At 46.7% G+C, this 12,790-nt stretch overlaps 3 protein-coding genes and 1 long non-coding RNA gene across 4 annotated transcripts; 3 read left to right on the forward strand and 1 right to left on the reverse strand.

The window, feature by feature from the left end:
- Positions 1-1,046: 1,046 nt before the first annotated feature.
- Positions 1,047-5,625, reverse strand: LOC131208597 (GATOR complex protein Wdr59). The gene is made up of 5 exons (XM_058201395.1): positions 3,748-5,625; positions 3,352-3,650; positions 3,135-3,267; positions 2,270-2,299; positions 1,047-1,640 (listed from the first exon to the last, which is right to left on the reverse strand). The coding sequence occupies exons 1-5, from the start codon at positions 5,623-5,625 to the stop codon at positions 1,047-1,049; spliced, it is 2,934 nt and encodes a 977-aa protein (XP_058057378.1).
- A 446-nt stretch (positions 5,626-6,071) lies between these two features.
- Positions 6,072-8,289, forward strand: LOC131209801 (guanine nucleotide-binding protein-like 1). Its single transcript, XM_058202942.1, has 4 exons — positions 6,072-6,282; positions 6,369-6,724; positions 6,796-6,942; positions 7,013-8,289. The coding sequence occupies exons 1-4, from the start codon at positions 6,204-6,206 to the stop codon at positions 8,201-8,203; spliced, it is 1,773 nt and encodes a 590-aa protein (XP_058058925.1). The 5' UTR covers positions 6,072-6,203; the 3' UTR covers positions 8,204-8,289.
- A 357-nt stretch (positions 8,290-8,646) lies between these two features.
- On the forward strand, positions 8,647-10,782 carry LOC131210005 (small ribosomal subunit protein uS7-like). Its single transcript, XM_058203186.1, has 5 exons — positions 8,647-8,688; positions 9,228-9,402; positions 9,515-9,853; positions 10,136-10,234; positions 10,417-10,782. The coding sequence occupies exons 2-5, from the start codon at positions 9,232-9,234 to the stop codon at positions 10,483-10,485; spliced, it is 678 nt and encodes a 225-aa protein (XP_058059169.1). The 5' UTR covers positions 8,647-8,688; positions 9,228-9,231; the 3' UTR covers positions 10,486-10,782.
- A 691-nt stretch (positions 10,783-11,473) lies between these two features.
- LOC131210006 (uncharacterized) lies at positions 11,474-12,439 on the forward strand. The gene is made up of 4 exons (XR_009156856.1): positions 11,474-11,589; positions 11,842-11,893; positions 12,149-12,200; positions 12,422-12,439. It is a non-coding gene; the product is annotated as an uncharacterized LOC131210006 (long non-coding RNA).
- Positions 12,440-12,790: the final 351 nt, after the last annotated feature.

Raw genomic sequence — 12,790 nt, forward strand, 5'->3', positions numbered from 1 at the left:
TGTAGTGCCTTGTACATGATCTGTTGCCGTCTGGTGGAGTCATTCCAGAAAACAGTCCAAGGAGCTAGATCCTATCCGGCGCTGGCAGCAGATTTACTGAAGGATGCCGTTGTCATATTTGGAGAAGCGATCTGGTTACTAGCCTCCTGTCCCTTTAAGTTCTTGGGAGCTGTCGTGCACAGGTTTCGAGAAGTATGTATGTACGGCTCCGATTTACTGATTTCCTTCGTCCGATACATTATCGTAGATGTGCCACTGGAAGCAGCTTTCGGGTTGGCGGTTGTCACTCATGCCTATTTCAATCCGGTGGCTACAAGGCGGCTTTTTGAAGGTATTCTCCAACTCTCGCGTTACTTAATCCGGCGCTGTATGATGGTTCCTTTGACACAAGTATATCGCTTTCTGCGAAGCAAAAGTCGCATCCTATTGTTGGAATGCTGCCAAATACTCTACTTTGCAATTGTCTACACTGCGACCCTTTATGATCACAGTTTACGATCGTTTGTGCGAGGCCTAAGAAATCATCTCACTCTCCGGCCAATCCGGCAGCCGAGGGAAACAGAAACATCAAGGCAAGTTCCGGTTCGTCCGAAAACACCCAACACCATAGGTACGTGCATCATTTGTGAAGACAACATGCGTTCCGTTGCCTTCGTACCCTGTGGCCACCTCTGCACCTGCCGGCAGTGTGCCAGAAATTTGGCCGACTACGATAGCATCTGTCCGGTGTGCCGGAGGTATATTGAGCGCAACCTCGTCATCTACACATGACAATGAATCTGCGCGATTGACTGGCAAATAGACTGAACGAGGACCAACGAATCCCCTTAGCAGAATTAGAGGCTACAACATTTCTACATATCGTATCATAATAGTCGGAGCACATGAAGGATACTAACAAATGGTTTTACTTCAAATGGATACTGCAATTCTCCAACCGCACTGCGATGAACCTCCCGCAGAGTGCATGTAAGCTATCTTTAAAACAAAATATGAACAACCGGTTCTAACAATGATTTGTTTATTGAACAATTCCTTACATTAGTCTACAGATTGCACAGTTTGGAACTGATGCTCAAGCACTGGCAACCACATCCGGTGGCGCACACATCGTACCGTTCGAACCATATCCGCATGTGATCGGTGTGTCCACCGTGGCCGCACTGCAGGCAGGCGTTGGCAGCTCCGCGCACTGGCAATCGGCACAGACTACAATATAGTACGGGTTTCTTGCAAGTTGCACATGCCGGTGCGCCAACGCGACAACAGTGCAAGCACTCCGTCACGAACTCCACGCATCGAGGGGTGTCCACGTAGTTCGACAGGAACTTGAGTACCTTGGCACGGGGAACGAGAAGCCCCCATCGGTAAAGCATTTCTGCGTAGCTGCGCCGAAAGTTATCGTAGAGGTAACGATTGCTGTCCCCGAGGAGGCCACGATTGATGTCACCAAACTGGGCACTCGATGAGCTGCCTCCCGTGGCACCGTTAGCACCTAGCAGTCTAAAATCGTCCAACGAATCGGACCACGAGTTGCTGCGCAAATGCTTTAGCTGTTGGGCCAACATCCACCCCTGATTGATGGAGGAAGCCGACGATGTATCCACTGGCAAAATCGTGTGGTACGGGGATCCACTTGGCTACAGAACCATTGCCAGTGTCCAGGAGAATGAAAAAAATGACAGAGAACCAAAAACATAATATTAGTATATCTGCGCACCCTGGCGGACGTAAGAAACCCGAGCTACACGTATGTTGAGCAAAGCATTTGACGACACGAGCATACGGGACGACAGACAAGCGTATAGGCAGCGTAGCGAAGCATCGAAGAGATGGACCTGGACAATGTACAATGAAATTTCCCACGCGGGCGGATTTTGACGGTGATCTAAAAACCTGCTAAGCTAGAAAAAGACGAGGTACTGAAATAATCAGGATCTTGCATGCAGGTAGCGGACATTTTTTTTGAGCTGCGAAGGCGCACATAAATTGAAACGAAAGTCAAAGAAACAACATAACAAAGACAAAGAAGCACATAACGCAGCGCAAATGAATGGAATTCGGTAAGATTAGTAGCAAAAAGGTTTTCCATGTTCCATAAGCACACAGACACACGTGGCGACCAAAGCAATTGCGCACCACGTAGAGGGTCACTATCGTGATCAACATTCCGTTCGTGGTACGAAGGTTTAGTTTTAGTATACGAGCACCCACTGAGACACTCACAAAACCGGATACCAGATGGGGTGGAAGAGCTGATTCGATTTACCTTTATCTTTCGATGACCGCTAAGTAAGTGCTATAATGAGTTTAAGGAAAGAAACAATTAAAAAGCTAACAGGAAAAAAACAGAGGTGATGATAACATAAACATTCTGGCCATGCTGGTCCGCACCAGTAGTGCAGGCCTGAACTAAGATCTCTTACAAACTACAGGGTGAAAGAAAAAGGTTCACCAACGATTTTAGAACCGAGATGTTGCAGTTAATGTGTCAGTTAAGATACTCTTCGTCCACGCGCGTGAATACGCTCCACCGTTTAGGGTTAAAATACAACAATCCACAGGTGTACTAAACGACCCGAATTATTGACTAAAATTCTGTTCCCCAACAAAGGTAACGATCATGAATGAATGTGGAATAAAACAAGAAAACAATTCAAAGGAGATTCATAACACGGTTTTGTTAATCTGATTTGCAAATAAGACTTAACTACGAGTTGAAATGCGGTCGGTTGTGATACTGTGACAAAGTTTGCAATCAACATGATGCCCTTCGAATTGTTCTCTCATAAACCCTGGGTACCGTTGGAACGAATTGGATTAAAATTCATAAAGTCATCAGTACAACCGACCGACCGTCCATATTGATGAGCATAGCTAGCAAAACCACAGTTATTCCATTACCCATTAATAAAAAGAAAAGAGCTTCGAACAGTTACAGAAATAAAACAAAACCATAAGTTGCGCTGTGGCGAATGATCCTTTTGCAACTAAATTGATATTAAATAACCAGATTCGCACACACATAGTTCCGTGATTGTCTAAAGCGGGTGCCCGTGTAGTATGCGAATCCAAAATACACACGCACACACAAATGGCGACCAAAAAGGACTGGTGAATGGTAAGAGACTTACACTTTGATTGATCGATTTGCTGCTTGAACTCGAGCTCATGGAAAGCTCGAGCGCTGAGGGGCAGTGGCGCCCAAAGGCACAGCAAAGCATGGCCGCCGTCTGAATGTCGTGGATGCGGGCAAAATGAAGAATCCTGTGAAAACCAAACGAAAGATATTAGCAAAACGAGCACATCAGAAAAGTGAAGTGTAAAGCTTCCTCCGCAAGGTCTACGCACAACGATTCGAGCAGGCTCTTGGCGAATGGATTCTGTGCGCACAGCATATCGTCGTCTGGCTCGAAGTCTGTTCCCGGTTGTGCGATCATCTCCGCCAGCGACCAGCACTGCACCAGATCGAGACGACCGCAACGTTCCGCAGCGGCCCGATTTTGTCGACACATCTCGGCCACGTTCGTCGTCGAGATGACGTAGCTTTCGGCCAGCTCACGGCTCACGTATAGTATTTTCGATACGTCGTACACGTGCACGGCCGCCACATTCACTTTCGCTGATGTACCACGATGCCGAGACGGTTTCTATTGTATTTGAAACGATAGTGTTAGCAGTACAAGACCGGAAAGGATTGCTCATGATCACGATCATGAGGTAGTTAATTAATTAATTAATTTTTACCCGATCCGGAAGGTAAAACGAGGACGTGCTGGGATCGCGATGTGCGTAAAGTATCGGTTGCGATCCCATCACGTTGCCAAGGTAACCACCACTCAGTGCCGACAATGCTCTTGGTGTAGTGTTCTGTTGTTGCTTCAAAGTGATCCGCTTCGTGTGGAGTGGCCGCGCAAATGTCACCAGCATTCCCACCTGACAGAACCGCACCCCGGACGTTTTTGGGAAAGGCACGCAGGCGTCATGAAGGACACTGCTAAGGGCTCCCTCCAGTCTGGGTGATTGCATTCGCAGGTGCCGGTCTCCGTTGCTGGCGGATGACTTCTTGAGATGTGTCACAAGCGCACGCAAACACTGCTCGAGACAAGTGCGACCTTTCTTCACCCGTTGGCTGGCCGTCGTACGGAGCACTTTCATCAGTGCCACGGATAACGCGTCATCGAGCGACGTACCCTGGCAGTAGTGAAACTCCGGGACGATCCCATTGTTTGGGTAAAGCGAGGGAAAGTTCACCTGCAGCATAATAACGTAACCGTTGACGGAGATCCGTACGGTGGCGGTGCGTTTAGTCGGATCCAGCACCTCGATGTCGATGTGCGGGATGTTGGGGTTAAGGAGCGAGAACTCATGCTGCAACGAAACCGACGGTTGCTTCTCTCGCAGTGGAGATTTGGGACCAGCCATTTGCTTTCCAATACTGGCACTTCCTGCCAATGCCGGGACCGTGTTACTTGTTTCCTCGATCACTAGCCCATCATCGTCGTCCGTTGCAGCGTAGCGTTCGCACAGTTTGCGTACTTCCTCATCAATGCGCCAGATGCGTATTGTTTGATCGCGGGACCAGGTGATCAACTCAGGATCATAGATTTCCTTACGGCCCCAGGTAAAATCGAGCACCACGTCGGTGTGCCCGACTAGTGCGCAGATCGGTGCATCCTGTTTCGAGTTGTTCCACATGAGAAGGCTGTTGTCGCCGCGACCCTGCTGCGGAACGCTTGTCGTGACGAGGCCGTCGGCAAACGGTGTATATCGCGCGCGCCACACCGGGCAGGAAGTGGTGATGATTTTTTCTGCCCGACGCGGATTGTTGATGTCGAAGTATTTCACCGTGCCGTCTTGGCTGGCGGTCGACAGACTCGTCTCGTGATCGTGGCTCCAGTTGATGCCGTGTATCCGCGAAAGATGCGCCGTTATGTATTGCACCGGGCAGGTGCCCTTTCGCTGATCCCAGATTCGAAGATCGCCATCGTGCGCGGTGGCTACCAGGTTTCCCGAGACCCGATTAAAGCCCACCTGACTGGCCCCGGACATACAGACGGCACTCAGCGACAGTACAGGCTTCCGTGGATCCCGCAGGTCCCACAGATGCGTGAACGTGTCGATCGAGCAGCTGGCAAGTAGGGGAGGCCCCTTCGAGTGCCAGTCAATGTCCGTAATCATTCGGGTGTGCGCTCGAAGCGAGTGCTTCAGGGTTGGTTCACCGGAGCGCCACGTGACGACCTCGATCTGCTGGCAGGTCGCAATCGCACAGTACTCCTGGCTGTTCTGGCAAATGGCCCACTCGGCCGCGGTAACTTCATACTTCGATTGGCGCTGAAACTTGCGCAGCCCGCACGATTCGATCGATTCGTCGCACGATCGTACACCGCTGCCATCGGTTGCTTCGTAATCGCGCAAGGATTGTAGCGCCAGCAGGCGTCGCCCGGCTAGCAGGATCCATTTGCCCGACCAGTCGACGGACATCACATTGGCCGGTAGATCGCGATACTCGCGAACCCAGGCGCTCTTGCGCTGCATACATAGCGGTTCGCTGCCAGTTGCACCGCCCACCCCAACTAAACCACCCAAACTGGCCCCGGCACGAGATTCGCTAAATGATGACATCTTACAGGCGCGCACCGACCGTTACTTCATCGTCAGCCTCTATTTCCTCGTGTTTAGCACTAGTTCAATCGCACGAAAGGAATGATTATGTTTGTTATCAAAATCGTTTCTCGTTTGACACATCTTAGTCTGTCCGAACATCATTACGCCACATCGTGTAAAGGAGTAATGGGCGCTATGTGGTGTAATGCATAACGTTGGAAAAAGGGCTTTCGACGTATGATTTATGCTAAAACCAGTTTAATTATATAAAGTAGGCGCAGTAGAATTATTAGAGCAGCTTAGCCATTTATAGTTTTGCAAGAAATGCTTCAAAAAAGCACGGTGTGTTGTAAACGGTGCTGTCATGTTGCTTCATGTTTGGCATGTGGTGTTTGTATGCTGGCGATGGCTGTCAGTCACGGTTGGCGCAAGCATATTCTATATTGGTGAAGCAGCCCGAAACATCTTATTGTCCCACCTTATATAGCTGGACTAACTTCAATTTACGCGTGTGCCTGCCGCAATCATATGGTTGAAAGCAACGACGGAATAAACTCTTTCGTGTCTCGTTCGATTCAGTTTTACGGCATCCAAATATGCCTCAAGGAAGAAGGAAGATAGCGTTCAGTGGCAAGCAGAAAAAGCAGCAATTGCTGGCCAAAAAACAGGCCAAATGTAAGTAGTTCGGACGATGTTCCAGGAGCAGCGTCGCTTTCTGTCGGTCTATGGTTCTCCTTATCGAATAACTTCCGCACCCGAAGGTAGCACTTCGCAGCAAAATGTGGTACGCAAGCTGCGGGACGATGAGTCGAGTGACATCAGCGAGGACAGCGATATGCCGCGGACATTCGGGGAGAACATCGAAAAGCTTAACATGCAACCGCTGAAGGATCCACGCAGTAAGAGCAACCGATACGTGCTACAATTCCACCGTGAAACGGCCAAAGAGCTGCGCGAGCTGAAAGAGGAGGCTCACAAACCGCTCGTTCGCCAAACGGAACAGGAAATGGAATTGGGCGACAGTTACTTCCGAGAGTACGATTTTCCCAAGCGACCCAAATGGAGCTACGAGATGTCGAAAGAGCAGCTGGATGGCAACGAAAACCGATACTTTTTTGTAAGCCTTTGCTTGGCCGCTGTCGTAGAGTTTTGATTGCATTTTAAGAATGATTATTTCCATGTTTATAGAAATACGTTACGTTGCTGGAGAAAACTCATTACGACGATATGAAATCGTTAAGCTTCTGTGAGTTGAACCTGGAAACGTGGAGGCAACTGTGGCGCGTTTTGGAGCTTTCAGACATTGTGCTTGCCATTGTCGATTGCCGATTTCCTGTACGGGTCCAAAATGGGTGTGTGGCTTTCAAAACTGCATACGAAAGAATGATTATTTTTATCTTCACAGACACTGATGTTTCCTCCGTCTCTGTACCGCTACGTAACCGAAGAACTGGGGAAAGGCATGATCTTGGTGATCAACAAAATCGATTTGGTTGCGCCGGAGGTTGTGCTTGCGTGGAGGCGTTACTTTGAAAAAACATACCCCCAAATCCAGGTGGTGCTCTTTACCTCTTATCCATCGTACAATCTGTGCGGCAAGCAGGAGAGCAAGCATGGGCTAAAGATTCGACGAAGACGTGGTCGCATGCGAATGGCAGCAGAAGGTTCTATGCAAATTTACGAAGTATGTCGCCGGTACGTAGGAAATGATGTCGATTTGGATTCGTGGGAGCAAAAGATACTCGAAGAACGCAACGCACCGATGGAGGTGGATGGTGCCGAGGAGGACGAAAAACTAATCGCCGAAAGCACGCATGAGGAGGAGAAAGATTTCGCTTTCGAAGAGCACGTTAAATTCAAGAACGGTGTGCTGACAATCGGATGTGTCGGTTATCCGAACGTCGGCAAGTCGTCGTTGCTGAACGCGGTCATGGGTAGAAAGGTGGTCAGTGTTAGTCGGACACCTGGCCACACAAAACACTTCCAGACTATTTTTCTCACCAACACCGTGCGGTTGTGCGACTGTCCTGGTTTGGTGTTTCCTTCTGCAACGCCACGCCGCCTGCAGGTGCTCATGGGCAGCTATCCGATTGCGCAGCTGCGTGAGCCGTACGCTTCCGTGCGATTTATAGCCGAGCGTATAGACCTACGTCAGCTGCTCTCGCTGAAGCATCCCGAAGGAGAAAATCATTCCGTGTGGTCTGCGACCGACATCTGCGATGCTTGGGCTCTTAAACGTGGCTTTCTGACCGCAAAATCGGGGCGCCCGGACACCTACCGTGCAGCAAACAGTATTCTGCGGATGGCGTTGGATGGAAAAATAACGCTTTCCTTGAAACCGGTCGGATACCATCAGCAGAAAAAAGCTCTTGCTGTCGACCCGGAGTTGGCGCGAGTAAAGGAGATACAGGCCATAGTCGAAAACGAAGGCAAGGAAGATGATGACGATTGTTTTTCCGATACCGACACGGAGGATATTGCGGGAGCTAGTAATGATGGGGACAACGAAGAGGATGAAGATCCCAATTCGGCGACTTCACCTCCGGCCAGTTCGAGTAGTGTTAATCCATTTGAATTGCTTGGCGGTCCCGAGTAAAATTTATTTTCCGTTGTGAAAATCCTTTAACTTACTCTACCCCTCATATTTGTACCCAGTTCGTTGCTTCGCTTTTAATAAATGGTTCTTCGATTAACTTGTTTTCTCGTAGCTATACCCAAAATTGTTTGGTTTTAAGAAGATTTCCTCTCTATTTTAAAATAAGGTAACAAACGAGTTTATAATTATCTTTATCATTAGCGTTTTCCTTGGTGCATTCTCCTGACTATTTTATTTCATTGTTGGGATTTATGGAATTATTTTCAAGTATCATTCACAATTTTGTGAATTTTATGTTCTGAAAATGTAAATTTAATCTTTTATATGGAGCACGTTCGCATAGCCACTTCCTGTCAGCGTCAAACTGTCACATTTTAGGCCAATTTTTGACACTCGCCAATGCCGCCAACGTTAGCGCGTTCGTCAGCGCCGAACTGACAAATCCTCTTTCCGGCGAACGCCACTGTGCGACAGACGTGTTGAAAGTAAATAAGTAACAATTTTAGCTATTTCTTTTGATAAAATGGTATCATTTCGTGAAATAAAACGGAACATCAGCCAACAAAAACATTCAATTTACAGGATGGCGTTAATTTTGAGTTAAGACACGATCCAAATCCGTGTGAACGAGTTAAAAAGATCCATGGGGTATCTGCACGCTAGCGCAAGGAGCGATCCTGCTGTAGAGTTATATTAGTTTGACAGTGCGTCGGCTCGTTCATTTTGTTCTCAACCAGCCGTTCGTACGCACGTGTCTCGGCAGACCGGCCCTCTATCCGATCATTTCTGTCGATGATTCTAAATTCCGAACAAAGATTTTTAAATTACCACACCGCCATCAAGTGACCACCGACCAGAATTTTAGCCGGTTTTCTTTGTTGTTGAATGTTCTTGTTCAGCTGAATGTGTTACCGCCTAGATACCGGGCTCTAATATCCGGTCGACCTACCTCGTGGCGAGGCGAGGTTACAAGTGATTTGCTTTAACGCGCGTGTGCCCCTTTCTTTCGGTTATACAAACGCAGCACCATGGCTGACGAAGCTTTTGAAAACTTTGATGAGGATGCGCCTGTGGTGGCGGAACAGCCTGGCCAGGTGCTCGAGGAGGCGCCGGTCGTCATGCAGTCGGAGCTGCCCGAGATCAAGCTGTTTGGGCGATGGACCAGCGACGATATCGATATTTCCGACATTTCCGTATCGGTAAGTTACCCAAACCCCTTAACACGTGGGTATGTCGTGACCAACGAGCCGCACCACGTTGCGATACCCAATTTCACCTCTCCGCAATATTCGTTACTTCGTCGCTTCGCAGGATTATATCGCCGTGAAGGAGAAGCACGCCAAGTTTCTTCCCCATTCGGCCGGCCGGTACGCTACCAAGCGCTTCCGCAAGGCCCAGTGCCCGATCGTCGAGCGTCTCACCAACTCGTTGATGATGAAGGGTCGCAACAACGGCAAGAAGCTGAAGGCGGTCCGAATCGTACGCCACGCGTTCGAAATCATGCATCTGCTGACGGGTGAAAACCCACTGCAGATCGTGGTCCACGCAATCATTAACTCTGGACCTCGTGAAGACTCGACCCGTATTGGTCGTGCCGGTACCGTACGTCGTCAGGCCGTCGATGTGTCGCCTCTGCGTCGCGTTAATCAGGTAAGAAAAGTGGGAAACGAGTTCTACCTCCTCCATTCGCTTTATCGATTCTAAATCCAGGCATATTGTGTTGACTTGCTTGAAAAAGTCCATGTCTTCTGTCAATTCCACTAGAATCGAACAGCAAACACGTGGTCTGATCGGATAGAAGCTGCGTTCCACGTAATGTGATCGCAGTGTGCCGGTTGATCTGTTACAGACGCATCCAAACACATGCCTACTCTTAAAAGTGTAAATTATCGGAGTTATGATGTTTCGGGTTTGTTTTGCTTTTTACCGTAGGCCATCTGGTTGCTGTGCACTGGTGCCCGTGAAGCAGCATTCCGTAACATTAAGACGATTGCCGAATGCTTGGCTGATGAGCTGATTAACGCCGCCAAGGTAAGCTTGTTTTATGTGCTGTTCGTTGACATGTTTCGATTCGATTTCTGGATTAAATTTACTCAACATGACATCCCCATTCTGTTCCATTTCCCATTGTCACCCCGTGGACATTTTTTTTGCCTGCGTACTTTGCTATGTAATAATTTGACGCCATGATTGTTGCCTGCCCGACGCTGCAGGGTTCATCGAACTCGTACGCCATCAAGAAAAAGGATGAACTGGAGCGTGTGGCCAAGTCCAACCGATAAGCAAAGCCCGCTCATTCGTCGCTTCGCGCACATGTCATCTGCGCCGTATCGGGGTTGTGTCCAGGTTACCGGTTTTGCTTTCTTGTTTTTTCACTGTCCATCCGTGGAAATAGCCCTAAAATATCAGCTGAGTCGAGAGTGTGATGGTGCATCCTTGAAATAATACCACTTGAAAGAGAAATACGGGATTTTTGTTCGTATTGTGTGACGCTGTCCTTGACACGGCGTTGCACACTCACACACACACACACACCATACCAAATGTATGGTGTCAATAAAAAGAAACTGGAAAAAAAACATTCACCCGTCTATAGTTAATTTTACAGTCAACTTGTTTGTTTTTGCAAGAACCGCGGGAGACGAAAGGGAAATGGAATTTTATTCTCTTCCTAACAGGATGAATGTAATGCTGTGGGAAAAAGATCATCAAACGAAGGAGTGGTGGTTAACTGATATGCTCTTCAAGTAGATAAGGTGAGTGATTGTGTTTTAACTAATCTAATCTATGTGAAATATCGTCCGTTTGAACTCTAATAAGTACAGACATCGCCAGTATTTTTCAGTACTTGAGTAACCTTTACTTCTGTTCTTCTGGACGAGATCATGACTGAATATATCTGCAAAGGGTTACGTTTCCTTATCGAAACTCTTTCGTGCAAATTCAGTTACAATAGTTCGTTAAGCGTAAACCACTAAACAAATTAACATATTTTATTATCTTCGTAACAGATTCCATTGTACGACTCAATCTGTACGTGTTGCAACCATCGCAGGCAAGACTGTCTATTGATTGAGGTAAATAGAAATTCCTCTTTTTTCTTTTATCGTCCAGCAATTTTACGCTTTTTCCACATTCAATTCGATTGAGCAAGAAGTTTTGCTGGACAAGACTATCCGTTCTCAGGTATCTTGGGGTCTTGATCTCATTTGAGACTCTGCATCGCACGATGTAACAACAAAGACTCTCTTTCGTGTCTATTGATTTGCAATAAAATTCAAATTTAGGAAACATTAACGAATCACCTTTGTGTTCTCTTTCTAGATTCCTGCAAGTCAAGTACGTTACAATTGTTTAACCGACTCTGGAAGTGCCCCTTCACACAGGTAAGAGATAATGTTTCATCATTAATCACTTCGTATGAATTTAAAGAGTCGCACATCACCATTCGTAGTGAAATTAATGCATATTCGCTTGCGAAAGGATATGGGCGACTAGAGCACCGTAAAGAACAGTAATTGTTTATTCACGAATGTTTAAATGATAGATTCTTCTTACTACATTCTTAAAGCTCATCGATAAGTGATTGTGGTCCATTACGGAATCTCTTCAATGATTTTTTTTAATGAATATTTCAGGTAATGCTGGAGTAGAATTCGAGCGTAGGAATGCTATTTGCTTACGGAAACGGTAAGAATCGGATTTTATTGTTGTTAACAGCCTCTGTCCGTCCAGCTTACTCGAAAGTTATATGATTGGAGCACTTCATTCCAAACAGTTCCGCTATATGCTGGACAACAACAATAGTTGGTGCTTTGCAGGGTATTAAAGTGAATCTTTTTTACCCCTCATAAGACCAATAACACACTCCTCTTGAGCGCTCTAACGGCATCGTGCGTGACAGAATTTAAATATTAATTATTTGTTGTGTGATTTTGCTTGCAGATTAATCGGAGCCAAGATTGATTTCTCAGAATTGCGTTGTGTGGCTAAAAAGGTAAGAAAATTACATAATATTTTTGTGGCAAAAGAAAATTTCGTGATGATCTTAGTATCGCCCCAGACCAATGCACGCGCAAATGACGATACCGTAATAAGCTGACATGTCGATCGCGAAAATAGTCTTTGATTAACTATAAATTACTATACTTATATACATATAAATAAAATTACTATACTTATATTTTTTATTAATGTAGAATTTTCTGTTCATTTCAGTACACTCCAGGCTCGTGCAATTTACGCCGGCTCGTGCTCGTGTACGCCAATAGCTGAGGAAATACAACAGAGCATGATAAGGAGGTTGAACAAAGGTAGGCAATAGTTTGTGGAAAATCATATTTACGTGATGATCTTAGTACCGCCCCAGTCCGATGCAAGTGCAAAAGACGATACGGTAAAAATCTGATAAATTTACAATGGAAATAATGTTTTTCCAAGATTGTTACCGAAATAACACACATCATTACTAATGCAGAATTTTCTTTCTATTTTAGATCATGTCGCGGGGCTTGCACGGCAAAAGGCCATTGTCCAAAAAATATCTAAATATAGGAAGGTAAGCAATGTTTTTTAGTAGTAGAAAAT

This window comes from Anopheles bellator, chromosome 2 (assembly GCF_943735745.2).
Source record: "Anopheles bellator chromosome 2, idAnoBellAS_SP24_06.2, whole genome shotgun sequence".
Taxonomy (NCBI): domain Eukaryota; kingdom Metazoa; phylum Arthropoda; class Insecta; order Diptera; family Culicidae; genus Anopheles; species Anopheles bellator.